The sequence below is a fragment of the Xenopus laevis genome, chromosome 1S (assembly GCF_017654675.1).
Source record: "Xenopus laevis strain J_2021 chromosome 1S, Xenopus_laevis_v10.1, whole genome shotgun sequence".
In the NCBI taxonomy this organism is placed as follows: domain Eukaryota; kingdom Metazoa; phylum Chordata; class Amphibia; order Anura; family Pipidae; genus Xenopus; species Xenopus laevis.
In genome coordinates this window covers 93458736-93478174 of record NC_054372.1, presented here as the reverse complement: position 1 = coordinate 93478174, position 19439 = coordinate 93458736, and the positions used below count along the sequence as shown (strand labels likewise).

The 19439-nt window shown below is 37.3% G+C and overlaps 1 protein-coding gene and 1 pseudogene across 1 annotated transcript; one reads left to right on the top strand and one right to left on the bottom strand.

Moving 5' to 3' along the window:
- Positions 1-210: 210 nt before the first annotated feature.
- Positions 211-8314, bottom strand: LOC108706871 (annotated as a pseudogene).
- A 197-nt stretch (positions 8315-8511) lies between these two features.
- Positions 8512-19413, top strand: sf3a2.S (splicing factor 3a subunit 2 S homeolog; the record flags this gene model as incomplete). The annotated part of the gene is given in 9 exon segments (NM_001086671.1): positions 8512-8562; positions 11696-11859; positions 11941-12012; positions 13691-13737; positions 15410-15519; positions 15963-16012; positions 17221-17361; positions 17651-17719; positions 18731-19413. Coding segments are annotated over 8 exon segments (1218 nt in total). The 3' UTR covers positions 19334-19413.
- Between the last annotated feature and the right edge of the window lie 26 nt (positions 19414-19439).

Genomic DNA, 19439 nt, shown 5'->3' with positions numbered 1-19439 from the left:
TGATTGCCTGTATTTTATGCCTACCATGTCCTTTTGCATTTATATGGGCAGTATATACAATCAAGTACAAAGCATATATCGGTTGCAAACACAATTTTAAACCTAAACTTCTCTCTGCCCCCCAGTGCTGTTGACCCTCTGTCCAAAAAAGCACAGCTTCGCCACGACTGGTGAAATTAACCCCAATGACTTTACAGAGCCTCTATACAATTCCTTCTATGTAACAGATTTAGTAATCTTAAAATAGGTCTGATCTCAACAATGCACTGGTTGTGTCCACAGCACCACTCTGTAGAAGTAAGATACACAATATGATCAGCCAGCAGAAACAAAACTCGATTTCTTTGGTAACATGGATGCCGTTCATTCCATTTGTGACATCTCCTAAATAGCATTTCTGATTGAGGTCCTGTCACATTTCATTGGATGCAGTGCCTTTACAGTATGATTCTGTATTTGCAATATGCAATTTCAAGTATTCACTAAAGATTCTTCCCAACTATGGAGTGCTCTACATGTTCAAACCATTGGCCTAGCTGCAAATCTATATGACCAATGAGAGGATTGCAAGATCTTCTGGTAAATAGTCCTAGAGACAAGCATGAAGTCTATTTTACAGTTGCTTTGGAAGGAGGAAGTTTAGGAGAAATGCACTGGACTTCAGGTATCTGCTGTGGACAAGTATGTTCACATACTTGCATTCTCTAACTGGAAACGTGACTCTCCAGAAATCCCATACTGCTCAAGTGGGTCCTGAGGAAAGAATAAGTTATAGGTTAATTGATAAAGTAGCCATCTCTAGAAACAAATGGCAAATAGACAAGTTTGGGGGGTAGTATTTGCCCCTTTTTTACCTGTCCTGTCATCTTCAGGATCTCATTGCGATAAAACATTAGACTTCTCCTCATAAACTCATAGCTAAAACGAACAAAAAAAACCACCTGATTAAAGATTCAGCAATTTAACACAAAATACCCTTAACTTTTTTTATGGCAGGGAGGCTTGTTCCAAATAATAATAGCTTGCTCGAAATAATTGCAGTCGAGTGGAGTTTAATTAGTGAGGTCATTCATTCTGTGAAAAAAACAGGTGTCAATTATGGTCCTTATTTAAGGAAAGAAGGCAGCAAATGTTGTGCATGTGGTTATAGTGCATTTCTGAGTAAAATGGGCTGTTCCAGACATTGTTCAGAAGAACAGCGTACTTTGATTAAAAAGTTGATTGGAGAGGGAAAGCATATAAAGAAGAGCAGAAAATGTTAGGCTGCTCAGCTAAAATAATCTAAAATGCTTTAAAATGGCAAACGAAACCTGAAAGATGTGGAAGAAAATGGAAAACTACCATTAGAATGTACTGTATAGAAGAATAGCAAGACTCAGCCAATGATCCAGGGAGATCAAAGAAGGTCTAAAGTAACAATTAGAAGACACCTATGTTAAACCAAGCTATCAGCAAAAGCCCCTGCAAAGTCCCATTGTTGAGAAAAAGACATGCTGAAGAGATTACAATTTGCCAAAGAACACATTGACTGGCCTAAAGAGAAATGACACAACATTTTAAAAAATGTGATTCTAAGCACCATTCCAATATACATTAAATGCAATTGCAAATGAAAGGTGTATTTATTTTTCTCATCACATAGCTTGAATAGTAGGAAACCATGCTGAGGCACACGTGTGCATACTGAATGTGTCCCAGAGCTCAGGACACTCGCTTAATGTGCATGATCCAGTTTAAGTGCATTGATTTACGTAAACTGCATGATTATGACACAAGACAATTTGTAATTTCAAAACAATCTTTCTTTTTTATGGATTTAAAATTATTTAGCTTTTTGTCCAGCAGCTATGCAGTTTTGTAGTGCAGCAGCTATCTCGTTGCTAGGGTTGAATTTACAGTAGCAACTAGGGCATGGTTTGAATTGAACTGCAATATGAATAGGAAAGGGCCTGAATAGAAATAAAAGGAATAACAAGTAACAATAATAATTAATTAATTAATTAATTAAACTGTAGGCTCACAGAGCAATGCATGGTCTTTTGGTTAAATGCTCCCATTTGGGTAGCACAATAAAATAGAAATGATTCAAATCAAATTTTAAAAAATATTAGCTGAAAAGTTGCTAAGAATAGGTCATTCTATTACTGTACATACTAAAAAGTACTACTACCTAAAACTTAAACTACTCTTTTAAAGGACAGGGCCATGAATTCTTCGAGGAGTAAGACTAACCAATTTTACCAATTAATGATTGGCTAGTCTGTACAGAGTCTAAATTAGTTCTATACATTTGTAATATATTTGTTTTGGGGTTTTTTTTATTTTTTTTTCAGATAAAAGGTATTTTCATTGGGGCCCAAGATTGTAAGCTCTGTTGAGGCATGAACTTATGTGAATGATGTAAAATACCTCTAAAGTGCTGTGGAATATGTCAGTGCCATATAAATAAAGGATAATAAGAAAATATATCATGTGTGATATATGAATATGTAAAATTCATAATTTGCCTTGTGTAGAAAAATTTGCTGAAATAAGCCAAATACAAGCAGAAACGTGTCCGCCATGTTTATTTCAGACGATACCCACCTGGCATTAGTTAAAGCTTCTACCCAATCGACACACTGCTCCTGGCTACTGCACTCAAACATGTAACTTTTCTCTGGTTCATCTATAAAGTCTGTAACGAGCAAATAACACAATATAATTATGTTCATTACAGTGATGTTCTGTCAAAAACAAATCACTTAGTTTAACAAAAAGCAAAATATACTATTAAACATTCATATCATATTAATAATATTCATTTCAATTAGAGGCACAAATAAAGCTGCACATATTTCATAAAAGATGGCTCCTTTCTTAAGACCGGTTGCCTTGTAATGCCGAGACTTTAGCATAGATCCAGATTCACGGTTGCTCTCTGGGCCAGTAATTCAGGATGATGGCAGATTTAGTTGCTCAAGCTAAATCTCCTCCAGTATGGGAAACAAAAGGTTCACAAATACTTTTGTATGAAAGTCAGTCTGAATCAGCACTACTAAAGGATTTGAGTTGTGTTATAATGTAAAACAAGGCAGCTTTGCACAGTTCAGTTTCACATGTTTTAGTGGTGGTGATTGAGTATTTAGTGGTGCTTGCGAAGCAAAGTTAGTGGTGCTTGCGAAGCAAAGCATCACTACTGTTATCTTGCAAACTTATTTTTATTCTTCTTCCGTATGAAAGTTTGGCGCATAACTAGTCCCGCACCGTTTGTCCTAGACCCATGAATGAGGTGTCAAATCGTGCGGCTTAATCGGGAATGGGGTGGTATGACTTTTCTAAGGGGTGGGTGGTTAATTCCCCCTTGCGGGGGCAATTAACCACCCCGAAAAGTCCCATAGATTAACATTGAGGCCAACTTTTGACGGATTCTAGCGCAGAGAGGGAATCTTGTAGAAACGTTAAATTTACCACATTTGAAGAGGTTTGCGACCTGTGTCAGATGATACCCCACACGAGGGTATAAGTTTTACCCCCGGGGCAGGAGAGGTCCCCAAATTTGCCCCATTGACTTATAATGGGGAATTTATCGAATAATTAGTTTGTCGCAGACCCATGAATGAGGTGTCAAACCGTTCAGCTTATTCGGGAATGGGGTGTTGTGACTTTTCTGTCCTATTTTGGGGACCCAAAAAAGTGAGCGGAGCCGCAAACAACCAATCAGATTTTCCCTATTGACTTCAATGAGAAAATGTAAACAGCTGTAATTCTCACAGTAATAAAGCCAGAGCTCCCAAACTTGGCACCGTGGGTCACTGGGTGACTGCAGCCAAAATTTACAAAAAGTGGGCAGAGTCTACAAAAGCCAATCAAATTTCAGCCATTCAATTAAATAGGAAAATTTTAAACTGCTGCCGCTCTTAGATGGTTAATGGCAGCCTCCTCAAAGTTGGCACAGTTGGTCACTGGGGGACTGGGATTAAAATTAAGAAAAGTGGGTGGAGCCAAAACCAACCAATCAGATTTCTTTGATTGGTTTTAATGGGAAAAATTAAGAAGGCTGCCATTCTCTCAGTATTGATGTCAGGGACCTTGAATATCACAAATGTGGTCGCTGGGGGTTTCCACTTCAAGTTTAGAAAAAGTGGGCGGAGCCACCAACAACCAATCAAATTTCATTCATTGATTTTCAATAGAAAAAAATAGAAATGCTGCCATTTTTACACATTAAATGACAGCATTCCCAAACTTTGGTATGTTAGTCACTGAGTGACTGTGGTTCACAATTAGGGAAAAAAAGGGGCGGGGCAACAACAGCCAATCAGATTTGGGCCTGAGTTTTGCCACGGCAAGCACCACTCACATTTTCTTCAGGAAATGTACCTCTCTAGTTTTTATATGTTGTTGTCCACACTGAAGGAAAATTAACACAGGCAACAAAACATCCCATGTGCAATTGTCCTAAGGTGAATTTGGTGCACTGAGCAGAATCCTGCTCCCACTCACTGCAGGACCCTACCCCTTGGAAACCATGGGGTAGAATTTGAGGATATAAAATATATATAAAATATATATATATTTTTTTATAGGAAAAAGTTGTTCAAATTTAATTTCTGATAAACGCTCCCTTCAGTACAGTACTGGCAAAAACGAAATAGCTTTAAGTGTAAATTAGCAATGTGTGGGCCGGGCAGAATCAGATCCACCCCACCTGCGATCTTACAGTGCCCTGCTTTCGCCTCCATGCAGGCCCGGACAGGCAATATGTGGGTTCTGGCAAATGCCAGAGGGGCTGCTATAAGGTCCCATAGAAAGTCAGTATTTAGTGGGCTGGTGGGGGCTGTTTGGGCCTCTGTGTACCTGAAATGCCAGGGCCTATTTTAATTCTCAGTCCGGACCTGCCTCCATGCATGGCTTTTTTTATACTCCTGCACCCCCTGCCCCTTTTGTGAATTCAGGGCACGACAGGAGAGGGTCTATAAACAGCTAAATGCACCGAACTAGGATCAGGTGCTAAAGGGCCAGTGCAGATCAAATTTTTGCTGAACCAGACATCACTAGTGGAAATATTATGCTTTTTGTTTTGTCCTGTGCAAATAATATCAAGTGTTGGAGAAAACGGCACAACCTTGTGGAAAGCCACATCTGCATCTCTAAGATGGTAATGTGTCCTGGCTAGTAAATCAATCCTAATATGAAAAAATTAGATTAGAGAAGCCTGTTCCACTTCTTATACTCACGTATGGAAAATCCTTTTTCCTCCTCTTTTGATACTCGGCAGTGTTCGAGCAGCAAAGCTCCAATGGGCTAAAAACAAATGGAGTAGCAGCAGATGTTACAGGTAAGAAATACTGTATTGCAAACCAGTAAGCACTATTAAGTGACATAAGGTCTAGCAGTAAGAAGATAAACAGTGTAATTCCATAAAGCACAAGGAAATCTCATTAGGTAAAAAAAAGTCTGTGTCCTGGTAAAGGGCATAATAATTGCATAACATGGATATTACTGGGCTGGATTCTGCATAATAGGTAAGCAAGGCAATGGAATTAATTATAATGGAGATGTATTAAGATTTGAGGTCAGATATGTCAGGCAACATGAACAGTAATATTATGAAATATATATGACCAACTAGGCAAAATTAAGCAGATATGATCATTTGTCTCCGAGGTCAACAAACAGGCCTCAATAGGGGACCATGTGTAGGATTGTTGGGAGAGGCACCTGTATCTTATGTCAAATGCATTCTGCTTTGATCAGATATCAATCTGGTAGGTTACAGTTTTAGTTGTAGACATTGTCCAATATGCTAGAACATTTTAGTTATTGTTTCCTACCTCCTCCTCATCTGTGCGGAAATAAAAGAGGAAATTCACAACCAATTTAACCAGGCGCTTCTTCAGCACTGTAGAGAGAAATATAGTTCATTGTTAAAACGTTCTTAATTATAAAAAAGGACAGCAAAAAGATTTTCTAGAAAACAAACCTTAGAATTCAATTGGAACCAGACTAGTCTTTGCTTGATTGATTTTACCTTTCTGTCAAATTACATTATGCTATAGTTACTTCTCCTCACTGTTCTTAACATTTTATGTGACAAGTACAAAAATAGCATTTTTTTTTTTTGAATGGCAGCGCAATCTTATTTGTGCTGCTTCTGTACAACAAAAAATAAATGTTAAATGGACAGTATGCCTCCTTTTTCGACATAAGATAAATGAATAGGGCATGTGCTGAACATCATTTAAACAATAGGCAAAAGGTAAGAAAAAATAAATCACTGTGAAACCCTCTGTGTAAAGAGTGGCTCTTTGTCTGAGCCTAATGAACATTTCAGATGAGGGAAGGGAGACTTTGTTTACAAAAAAAAAATTTTTTTTTTTTTTTAAACATGTTTTTATATATTTATTTATATCACTTAATAAAGCTTGTTTTCATTATACAGTTTCGTATATAGTAAGAATAATCAGTACAGATTCTTCAACAATAGTTTTCAAACAATATACAGTAACATTATAAATTAACAGCTCAAAATTTAGTATATGACCCTATGTAGGATTTAATGGGTTTATAGCCAATAGTCTATTTATTTGAAGACTCCTGGGGGGGGTGCGATATCCAGCCTTTCTTGTTCGTGTAGCCATGTGTAGAGGTATTGGGATAAGTGGGTGTTCTCTAAGGATTTCTTTGTCGTACCATGTTAATTGAATCTATCATTTTGTAAGGGCACTATATATAGTGAATAAAGTAGCCCCTATTGTAAAATATAAGGATATTATAAGTTACCAAGAAGTTCCATGACCATATGAAAGCAGTCATGTGACAGAAATGACATCACTAAGCACCAATTATAACTGATGACATCACTATGCACCGTTTATAAGGTAATACTAATTATATATATATATATATATATATATATATATATATATATATATATATATATATATATATACATATATATACATATATATACACACACACACACAGACACATACATACAGTCCAAGGAGGAGTCGGCACTCACGTCACAAGTTTCAAACATGCCTGGGTGCAGCTTCCAAAATTAGATTCAATATCATACAAATAAGGTCCACACTCTCAGGACTTAGGAAAAACTTAAAAAAAAATGTATTCACAAAGGAGACTGACGTTACAACCTCTTAAGAGGCCTTTCTCAAAGTAATGATAGATGTTACAGAACTGCTTTAAATACACAGAAAGGCGGGGGGGAAGGTCAAAGTTGGAATAGACGTGTCAGCATAATCATCAGTATACGTCACAAAATTAGCATACACATCCTAAAAAACTATACACTCATTCGGAATATCACTTTTAGCCATTATAGTAATATACTAACATTTAAAACACCACCTCTCCTACAATCAACATTGTTACTAAAGTTAAAAACAAATACTAAGTAATATACTGCTGCCCTCTATGGCTATTTACTGCTTTTTTAGCTGCAGCTGTTCATTTAAAAGTTTTAAGTTACAATTAGTATCTAAAAAAGAGATATGATTATAGGTCTATGTGATAGTAAACCCCCTCAACCTACATTCATAATAGCCCTTACTGCAGTGAAACTAGTATAACCCTCAGTTCAGGCCAGGAACCTGCAGATTGCCCCACCCTTTAGGTGAAAAACTTTTACTCCTCTCATATAGTAATTACTCCCACACACGTGTATAAACATCTATCAGTACTTTGAGAAAGGCCTCTGAAGAGGTCGAAACGTCAGTCTCCTTTGTGAATAAACATTTTTTACGTTTTTCCTAAGTCCTGAGAGTGCGGACCTTATTTGTATGATATATATATCTCTCTCTATCTCTCTCTATGTATCTCTCTCTCTATGTATCTCTCTCTCTATGTATCTCTCTCTCTATGTATCTCTCTCTCTATGTATCTCTCTATATCTCTCTCTATATCTCTCTCTATATCTCTCTCTATATCTCTCTCTATATCTCTCTCTATATATATCTCTCTATATCTCTCTCTATATGAAACTTACTGTAGCTAGCTATATGTTAAAATATAAATTCAGTCCCTGCCTTGGTGAAGTTTACAATGTAAAGTTCATTAAAAGCAGGGGCAGTAAAGGTAAAACCACTCACCGCTCCCTTTCTTCGGGCCCTTTCATAGTCAACTCAGCTGCCTTCTCTGCTCTCTGCCTAGACAGGCACAGGAGCTCCTTCTCATTGTAGCGCATCCTCAGCCCACTGCATTGCCCGAGGTTCGCCGCAGGCAGGAGTGAAGGCTGCAGAACAGCCGGCGACTTTCCAAAAGACGTAAGCGGAGTCAAGCTCAATAGTAAAGAGTTTATGCCCTTCAGCATATATACTTCGCAACGTCAAATTTAGAATTACACACAAAACCTCACTGGAAGATATAGAAGAAAAACTATAACTGGCTAGTGCCCGGAATGAACAAGTCTGTTTATCTAAATAAAGTTATACAAGGTAAGTCGTCACTACCTGTATACTCAGCGCACTTCCGGCCACTCTTGCTTCTCATACGGTTCTTTAAGTTGTACTTCCGGTTTGGAATCCGGAGTGGGGGAACGTCGATTTGGAGGTGCAAGAGGTAGGGAACTATAGGCTATGGGGTGGTCTGTTTGCGTTCCTATTCGAAGGCACACTGTGCACGTTGGGGTGCTTTGTGCAGCTTAGTTTTCTTTTCTGCCTGGGTCACATATTTAATGCACTTTCCGTAAAAATACACGTACTGATTGTTACCCTTTACGGCAAATAGAAAAAGCCCATGCATTTAAATGCGTATCCAGTGAAAGCTAATATACGGCAAGCTCCGCATTTTACTTACACGATGGAGCAGTGCACTCTAAACATAATGTGTGGTTCTTTTCCATAAACGGGGCAAGCATACGCCTTTGGGTGTTTTAAATGAATTCATGTATTAAATAGTATGTGTGTGTGGAGAAATGGAAAATATATAATTGAATTTAGTACTTGCACTCTGATGCTGATTATGCCTCAGGCACGATCACAGTTTGTGATTGAAATGTTAGGTCAATTTGGACAGTGCCTGTTGAGTGTGGTGATGTGTTGCTTTACATTTTTATTCATCTGCACCCAGGCCAGCTGATACATTTGTATTGGGAGTGCTCCTTTGTTACTATATATATATCTATCTATATATATATATATATATATCTATATATATATATATATATATATATATATATATATATATATCTATATATATATATATATATATATATATATAGACAAATACAAGATTCCTCTGCACTCAACCCATTATCAATATATTTAAGACAGAGACATTTTGTGCATACTGCTACTGAAAAATGCCTTACCCTTTAAACAAAACAGGGATTGTTTGTCCATATATTGCAATATATTTAAGCTGGCCAACTACGTCAAAGTCATCCCATATCTGGCCAGTCCTATGCTCAATTTTCATCTGATTCATTAAGAATTCTATTGCTTCATTATACATTTTACAAAGGGACTTGGTTTTACCTGCAACTTACTAGCTGCTTTCAAAGTAAACCTCCATACTTGGCTGCCCTTTTATTAGACACCAGTGGGATCACCTGACTATAGCTGGGAAGGGTGGGAGCTACAACATGGAGCTGGTCACTGCTCCTGTATAAACTATAACAAACAAGGGAAAGTTGTGCTCACCACTATTTTTTAAAACCAATAGGCGGGGGTGCAATGAGGCTGTGACCACAAAATACATATAGACAAATGCAAGAGTCCTCTGCACTCAACCCATTATCAATATATTTAAGACAGCGACATTTTGTGCATACTGCTACTAAAAAATGCCTTACCCTTTAAACAAAACAGGGATTGTTTGTCCATATATTGCAATATATTTAAGCTGGCCAACTACGTCAAAGTCATCCCATATCTGGCCAGTCCTATGCTCAATTTTATCTGATTCATTAAGAATTCTGTTGCTTCATTATACATTTTACAAAGGTACTTGGTTTTACCTGCAACTTAACTTGCTGCTTTCAAAGTAAACCTCCTGCCCTTTTATTAGACACCAGTGGGATCACCTGACTATAGCTGGGAAGGGTGGGAGCTACAACATGGAGCTGGTCATATATATATATATATATATATATATATATATATATATATATATATATATATATATATATATATATATATATATATATATATTGAATAAAGTACCCCCTCTTGTAAAATATAAGGATATAATAAGTTACCGAGGCATCTCATGACCATATAAAAACACGAGGCCAAAGATCGTGGAACTCCGAGGTAACTTCTAATATCCTCATATTTTAAAAGTGGGGGTACTTTATTTATTATAATACACAAGTCTCAGTGAGTCATGTGACAGAAATGACCGATATAAACTCACCGTTTATAACTCATGACATCAGAACTCACCGTTTGAAAGGATATAATTTACAAGATATTCATGGCTTTTGTGTATTATATATATATATATATATATATATATATATATATATATATATATATATATATATATATATATATATATATATATATATATATATATATATATATATATATATATATACACATACATACACAAACTACAACATTTACCCCAGCACTCCAACATATAACCCCCTCCAACATATAACTGAACTGTAAAAAAAAAAGACACTTTTAGTTACAAAGTTTGTACAAAGTATGCATAAGCTGACTCGCCCCATCAAGGCAGTGTCCATGCGTCAGTTCTATCTAAGTGAGAAAAAAGTATTCTCCTTTGTGGGGAGAAAGACCATACCTGCTTTTCTCTTTGTTTAGCATGATCTCTTCCAAAGACACCAAACACACACACACACACACACATGTGTGTGTATTTGTGCACAAGTGGGCAATGAAAGCACTCACGGCAGCTATCAAATCGAAGCAAGTTTTTACTATAGATCAACAGGTACGGACATCTACACGTTACGGTCCACTGGGGACTGTCATCAGTGGACCGAAACACGTATATGTCTGTATCAATTATGCTTTACTATCTGGCACTCTTGACAGAAAGTGCTTTCCTGTTTCAACACAATGCTGTCCACATTGACAAATGAAGGTCTGTACAAATTGTAGTTTGCTTATCTGAGAGTAAAATAGCTTACTTACTTGAAGAACTGATCTAAACAACTCCCTGACCTCAACTCAAATAGGTACTTGCGGGATTAATTGGAACAGGCCTGGCTCCCAATCATCAGTGCCCAATTTTACTAATTCTCTTGTGACTAAATGGTAGCAGATACCACCAACAATCATGCAACATCTAGTTCAAACCTGTTCAGAACAGTAGATTCTATTAAAGCAGTAGAGTGGGGGCTCCATACCCTTGGATTTGGATTGAGATGTTGAGCAGGCAGGTGTTTTTTTAACAAAGGTTTAAGTGTTTGCAACCTTCCTCCCTGTAAGGACGCTACTGCTTTGGGGTCATGGTACTTGCAGTTCTTTGATTGCAGCTACTAGTAGCAGTGGGCAAAACTATTTTCAGATCACTTAACATTGAGTTCATTATTATGTAGCACAGGTCGTTTAACACCTTACTTGCGTTCTAAAACGTATGTTTACATGCAACTGAATGGGAAGCTATCTGATTCAAGTAGAGGACATTTTGATCACTGCTACAATTAAAAGTGATGGAAATGCCATATCCCTTATTCTAAAACATTTCCTCCAATGGGTAATTTGTAATTTCTTGTCAGGTTTTTGATCTTGCTTATATCCTCGACATTCCCCAACCATGGATTTCCAGCACAGAGCCGGAGGAAAGACCGGCAGCGGAGGCGTGGCTTCTGCATCTGAAAGTAATAGGGACAGGAGGGAGCGGCTCAGGCAACTTGCTTTGGAAACAATTGACATTAATAAGGTACTATAAATATTCGAGAATGACCTTGGTTTGCCTTAGTAACAACTGCTTAATTCAAAATATTGGTTTGTTTTTTTCTAGGATCCGTACTTTATGAAAAACCACCTTGGCTCGTATGAATGCAAGCTTTGTCTCACTCTGCATAATAATGAGGTAAGTTAGATTCTCTGATAGCCATGGCAAGCCCCATGTATAAACTGGGTCATTTGATTAGAATCACAGTATATGTCTGCTGTGTTGTTTGCTAAAGCTAATAATACTTGCTGTCTAGCACATTATGGTGGTGCGCTGCTTATTCCTTCTGCCCATGGAAGTGGGCTGTGTCAATACATTCAATGTAAAGTTACCCAAATCCTTACAAACATCAACTAGTAATTAAACAAAGCATTTTTAGTTCTACCATTGTTTCCAAATTCAGTTCTTAGCACAAATAATTATCTTAAAATGTAACAAAGTGCTTGCCGATTAGCAGGTTTATATAGGCTATACCCGTAGGATTGGTTCTTTTAGTCCTGTGTTGCCTCTTCAGTTTTACAGATGGTTGAAATGTGATTTGCAAGCAGTTTCGCTTTACTAGAGTCATCAGTGGAATTTCTGAGAACATTTACTTTTTGGAATTACTGCTTGCTTCTTTTTAGCTTTCTCTTCAGAATGTACAGAATGTACCAGATTCATGGCACATGAACAGGGATTTCATTTAAACAGTATTCAGGAGGCATTATTCATGTAGGGGAAGCACAATTAAAAATCAGAAATAACATACAAATAGCCTTACTCATTTCATGCCTAAAAGGGCACTTAATCATAAGGTCTATGAGTTTAAAAGGCATTGATGGGACTTTGAACTAATAACTCTTAGTAGTAATACTGTAAATATAGGAATATCTACTTTTTTAAGTTGGGGATATTAAAATTGCAAATTTATAGATCACTTGCACTATTTAAAGGGGTTGTTCACCTTCTAAACACTTTTTTTCAGTTCAGTTGTTTTCAGATTGTTCCCAGAAATAAAGACTTTTTTCAATTACTTTACATTATTTATTTTTTACTGTTTTTCCAAAATCTAAGTTTAATGTTGAATGTTCGTGTCTCAGGTGTTTCAGTCTGGCAGCTCAGTAATTCAGATGCAGACTATAAACTGTTTCAGTTTTGCAACATTTAGTTGATACATTTTTTAGCAGCATCTCTGGAGTATTTGCAACTACTGTATTGTATCAGTCCTAACAGCTGCCTGTAATGAAATACAGGGATTCTGCTCAGCAGGGGCAAATATAAGAAATGTATTCATTAAATGTATCAGTTTAGAACAGTTTTGGGGGATCAGCGACCACCCGCTCCCAGAGCTGCTTTAGACAGTGAAAAATTACATTTTACACTTCAATATTCGAGAAACGGCCACAAATAGAAAATACAAAGTAATTGGAAAAAGTTATTTCTGGTGATCTATCTGAAAATAAATAGTTGTTTGAAGGTGAACAACCCCTTTAAGGACATATTGATAGCATTAAAATAAAAAAAATCCCCTATTTACTTTGACATTAATCAGCGTCTGGGAACTCCCAAATAAATTCATAGCAGTTTTACTGCGTTATACCGGGTCAACAGAATTTCAGGCAGCTGCATTCAGGCACTAAATTTACAATGCACAAAGGTAATTTTCTGATCAGATGATTTTATACTTTCATTATAAAACTCACTCGTATTCTGACACTCTTAGATAATATCTAGGGGTACCCCAGAGTTACATTAATTAATGGTATAGTCCACTTTCAAGTGCACTCAGTAATGACACTTTCTTTGCCATTCACTGTTGAATCTTATTTTTTCTTAGGGCAGTTATCTGGCTCATACTCAAGGAAAAAAGCATCAGACAAATTTGTAAGTGAAATAGTGTTGATTTTATGCTTTACTAAACACTAAAACGGCAAGTGTTCAGGTATTTATTTCCAGAATTTATCTAAAGAATGTGAATAAATTCATTCCCAAACTGTACTTCTGTTGAATGGCATCGTGGGATATCCTTGCTGAACCCAAAATTGACAGATAATTGTTTTTTTCCATTAAGGAAATCATCCAACCCATGTTTAATGCCAAATAAAACCCAGCTTCACTGCTGCCAATACCACTACATTGCATGTTTTCAGGATTTGGACACAGCAGCTACAGTTATTAACCACATGACTTCAAGTAGATAAAAAGTGTATGGTACTTGCAGTCAAAAAAGTCACTGCAGGTTTTTAATTTTCTGGCTTTCTCCATTCTCTCTGGTACTGACAAGATCAAGCTGTAGCAGAAAAATGGTCCCTGCATTGATGGTGAATTCTCCTTACCTTTTAAAAATGTTTATTGAACCCTAGTAACCAGATTGCTGACATTGCAAACTGGAGAACTGCTGAATTAAAAGCCGAATAAAACAAACAAAACAGAAATAATAAAAAATAAAAATCAATTGCAAATTGTCTCAGAATATTAATCTCTACATCATACTAAAAGTTAACTCAAAGGTGAACAACCCCTTTAAATTCAAGTTATACTTGTCCCTGCATAAGCTTGTGTTCTTACCAGAGCCCATTAAAAAACATCAACATTGGGAACAAGAAAGACTTTGCTTGTATTTGATTTGAGATTTCTAGTTTCTTTTTTTTTTTTTTTTTTTTTTTGTAGCATGCAATCTTTGCATAAAATGTATTTGTAGACTTGCTTGATTCTAAATAGTCTAATTTGCCTTTTATTAGGTTATTCAAGAACTCCTCTTATATGATCAGACCGTTGGCTTGATTTTTTCCTTTGTTATTGCTTAATTAAAGTTCAGCATTATTTTATAGCACTAAAGCAGCGGCTTTCGTTTTGGGCATTATTTCCCCATGTTTAATGTGTGAGAAAGTTCCATACATTGAAATGGATTGCTCCACGTGAAACACAATTTCCACTTTTTGTAGAAATTGAGTTTGTGTCCTACAACCTTTATCCTCTGTACCAAGGGCTATAACCTGCCGTGTAGTTGCTTAGGACACCTTCCAAGAGAAGAGAAAAGTTGCTGAATTTAATTTTCAACAAATATAAATCATTTCATATAACCGCAGGAAATTACCAGAGGCAGCATTTTTGTGCAATGATTCAAAACAACCAATCTCATTAATGTCAATTTCAAGGTATTTTCTGATGTTTTGTCACCTGCTCTGGACTTACCCGTTTCATTATCCTTAGGGCTGAACTGCTTTTTTCAGATATCGTCTCATACATGGCAAAAAAATAATATAACTGATTTGTAAATATAATTTATTAATTACAGTCATTTTTTTCAGTCTAACCTGACTTGGCTGTGGAAAATCTGAACCCAAAGCCAAATGGCGCATTTTACTTTAAGTTGGACTAAGTGTATAACATTCTTCTTATTTTATGAGAACACCATATATGTAGCCCAGTGTAGAAGCTTTCCATCAGATAATTTGTTTCAACTGTACAGGTTTCTCTGGCACCATATTATCAAAGATCATTTTGTGAACAGTCAGTCATTTTGGCTGTAATTCTTTCTTTTCTTTCTGATCAGAGCTCGTCGAGCCGCCAAAGAAGCAAAAGAAGCACCAGCACAACCTGCCCCTGAAAAAGTAAAAGTAGAAGTGAAAAAGTTTGTTAAAATTGGTCGACCTGGATACAAAGGTGAGATTTAGTGCAATGTCTTTTACATGAGCACAGTGGTTTATATCCTGAGTCCTATATAATAATAACAATCTTCTTGAGTATCTTGACAGTAGCCAGTGTGCATTACATTCAGTGACCTCCCTGTGTTACAATAATATCTTGACATTATATTTTGGATGTTGGTTAGTTTTTACTAACATCTGTCCTAATCATCTGCTTGAACGAGTCTTCTCTACCCATCAGCAAAGATATATTCCTAGGTGCCTTCAGATGGATGTGTCAGAATTTATAAGTCCTGAAGGCAAAGATTTTATCTGCAGTAATGTGTGTTGTATTTTTGTGCTGATGTTTATTTGGCCACTTGCCATTGCTGCTGTTTCTGCCGTGTATCTTGGATGTGAAAGAGTAATTTCTTTATATTTACTGATAATAATAATGACCTACATACCTTTATTTTCCAGTGACAAAGCAGAGAGATCCAGAAATGGGCCAGCAGTCTTTGTTGTTTCAGGTAGTGACTTGACTTACCAGTTCCTTCTGAATTGAATTTTTTACAGTTATTTATAACTGATTGCAACAAAACGTAATTTATTTTTTATTTTTTTTATTTTTTTTTACTATTCTCACCTGGTTTTCTATCTTTCTGCCAGTCTGCTTCATTTCAAATGAGATATTCTGCTGGAGGGATAAAAAAAAAAGAGGAATATTAAAGAAATCTGAAGTTTTAGGATGCAATAAGATCATGGAAAGCATGGCATTTAGGAATTTCAGACAAACAATCCTGATGAGAAGATAGTAATAAGTAGTAATGGATACACATACATAACACATGTCATGACAATATAGCAAGTAATAACAGTATTGATTTGTAAATATAATTCATTTACATTCCCTTTTTTGTATTTGTATGGAGGAATCCATTTTGTGTAACATTTAGTGCATCTCATTTTACAAGGCTCCATTCTTTCACTGTTGATATATACAATTTACTCAATTTTAAACAACTGTACATACAAGAACAGAACTCATTTAAATAGACGTCCTTTGTGCTCAATAAACATTAATAACATGGTTTATGATATTGTTAGTGCAACATAGCAAACATTCTCACTTTTTGAATGATTTTTTTCCTTAAAACAGTACTCAATGGTGTTCTTCAGCATCACAGACACATTGGATACTGTTTTCTTGTATCACACACTAGTGATGTGCGCACAGAAGGGTTTACCCACGTGTCGGGTGGATTCTGGTTGACGGCCCCCAAGGTTTGCATGCTTGGACCCTCTAGTGCCCCACTTCGCACGAGTTCATAAAAAGTAGCACGTCCGCCATACCCCACCCCCATTCGTGATGTTGGGGCGGGCACAGGTATATAAATAGGAACACACGGCAGGCTAGGTTGTCTCTTGGTGGTCAAGTATGGGTCGAGTTTTTCTCGACCCACAAATTACTGAAACACACATGACCGTATGCAAGCACCAGGGACAAGAGAACGAGCAAAGAGGCTTTATGATGCTCGAGAAGCTCTTAAAGTCTCTTTTCTCCTTCTCTTTGTCCCGAGTGCTAGCACACTGCAGTATGTGTGTTTGATATAAGAAAACATTTGTGGACGTTTAAGCATTACCAACCAACATAAAGTAGAGGTTCACATTTTCTAACCTATGGCTTGAAATAGAGTTTCATACTATGCTCCAACCCTGTCTTCCTCTCTTTCTGCAGATTGACTATCCTGAGATAGCTGAAAGTATCATGCCCAGACACCGCTTCATGTCTGCATATGAGCAAAGGATTGAGCCCCCAGACAGACGATGGCAATACCTGCTGATGGCTGCAGAGCCCTATGAAACTATTGCTTTTAAGGTATGGTAAGCCATAGAACAAAACTTTGTCTAACTTTTTAAACAATCACTTGGAAAAAATACAAAACCTCTCTCATCTTAGAGCACAATGAAATATTATCCAAAATATGATTTCAGTTGTATTATCAAACACCCCAGTACTCTACACTCCACACAGACAGTAGCTGAGCCTGTTTCTCATATTCCTGTAGAATTGCATATATTTAAGTAACTGAAAATTGACAAGATTGCTTTTATTCATCTATCCATTGGTATCATTTCTGCAGCACTATTTTTTTTTTACCCAACAGGTCCCAAGTCGAGAAATAGACAAGGTGGAGGGGAAGTTTTGGACGCATTGGAATAGAGAGACAAAACAGGTATTAAAAATACATCTTCCACTTTGATGTGGAAAAGAAGCAAAGAAAAAGACTAAATAACCTAGCAGCCTTAACCCTGTTCTACGAAGCGGTACATATGGGCTTAAAAAAAGTGAAAATTTAAGGTTTACTTTACATTTCTTAAAAAAAAAAGTATGTAAAGTCCCACTTATTGAGATGGATTACATCGCCACTCAAGTTTTGCATATTTAATATAATTTTTCATTAAGTAGCATGAATTCATAAGTAACCCTAAGGTAAAAAAAGAGTTTACACTCGCATACCCAGGGGCTACAATTCAGTGAATCCCCGGTGCTCAGTGAAAGAGGAAACGGCTACATCAGAACCAACATGGAAAGGAAAACACCCTTGCTAGTTTATTGCATGCTGCAATAACAAGTACGCAATCACGCAATAAACCAGCAAGGGCTCACCTTGCTAGCACTACCTCTGTGTGCCAGTGACTTGCTTTGTTCTTTGTAAGGAACCTTAAGCCCGTAGTCAGTGCATGAATATGAGATCAGTTTCACAAGCAAAGATCAGCAATGCTGCAGGCATTTAGTAAGTAGTATAAGCCCACGCTAACATTTTTATTTTTTTATTTTAGGGTTTTTTTGGGGGGGGGGCTATTTCCAAACAAATAGGAAGACAATGGTAACACACTATTATTATATAATACCAAAAAAAAAAAAATTAAGGGAATAGAAAGAGAGGAAAGATAAAGGTTATAAGAAGAGGAGAGAGAAGAACAAGATAGAAAAGAAACTCCAGGGAGAATCGGAGTAAAGTAAAATAAATATGCCATAAACAAACACACAATTATTTATTGATAATCAGCATATTACAGGACATAACGTTTTCAAAAAACTTTTAAATTCTCTGGATAACTTTGTAAATGGTTTTGGAAAGGGTATACTTGCTAGAATGTGTGGTTTTTTTTTTTAATCCTGTTTGATACTACAGCATGGGTCTGTGACCTTTTTAACTGATATTCAACCCCCCCCCCTTCAGTTTTTCCTTCAGTTTCACTTTAAGACCGAAAAGCCTCCTCAAGCACCCACTTTGCCTCCAGCTCCGCCTGGTGTTAAAAGACCTGTTCCACCAGCCATCAATGGGATGCAGACTCGTCCTCCAATGCCTGAAAATATGCCTCCTCGTCCTCCAGGAGGACTGCCTATGCCCCCAATGCCTCCTGGGACACCTGCACCCCCTGTACCTCCACCACAGCTTCCACCTGCCCCAGTTCCTCCTCCTGGAGTACCCCCTCCTGTGCCGCCACCTTCTCTGCCTCCTCCTGGGGTACCACCACCTGGTGTACCACCACTGCCTCCTAATCCTTCAGTGCCACCACCTGGTGTTCCTCCTCCAGGCATTCGTCCTCCTGGTATTCCTCCTCCTGGGGTGCCTCCTCCACCCACTCCAGGCGTTCCCCCACCACCTGCACCTGGTGTGCCACCCCCTCCAACACCAGGAGTTCCACCTCCTCCTGCCCCAGGCGTGCCTCCTCCACCAGCACCTGGTGTTCTTCCACCTGGCCCTATGCCACCAATGATGAGGCCTCCTTTACCCAGCGATGGACCAACAAATATTCCACCACCCCCTCCCAACAACTGATGTATTTGTTATTCAAAGATAAGCCTATTTTCCCAATTTTGTATTGTGATATGTTTAAAATCATTAAAAAATCCAACCTTTCAAATAGTACAGTATGTGCTTTTCC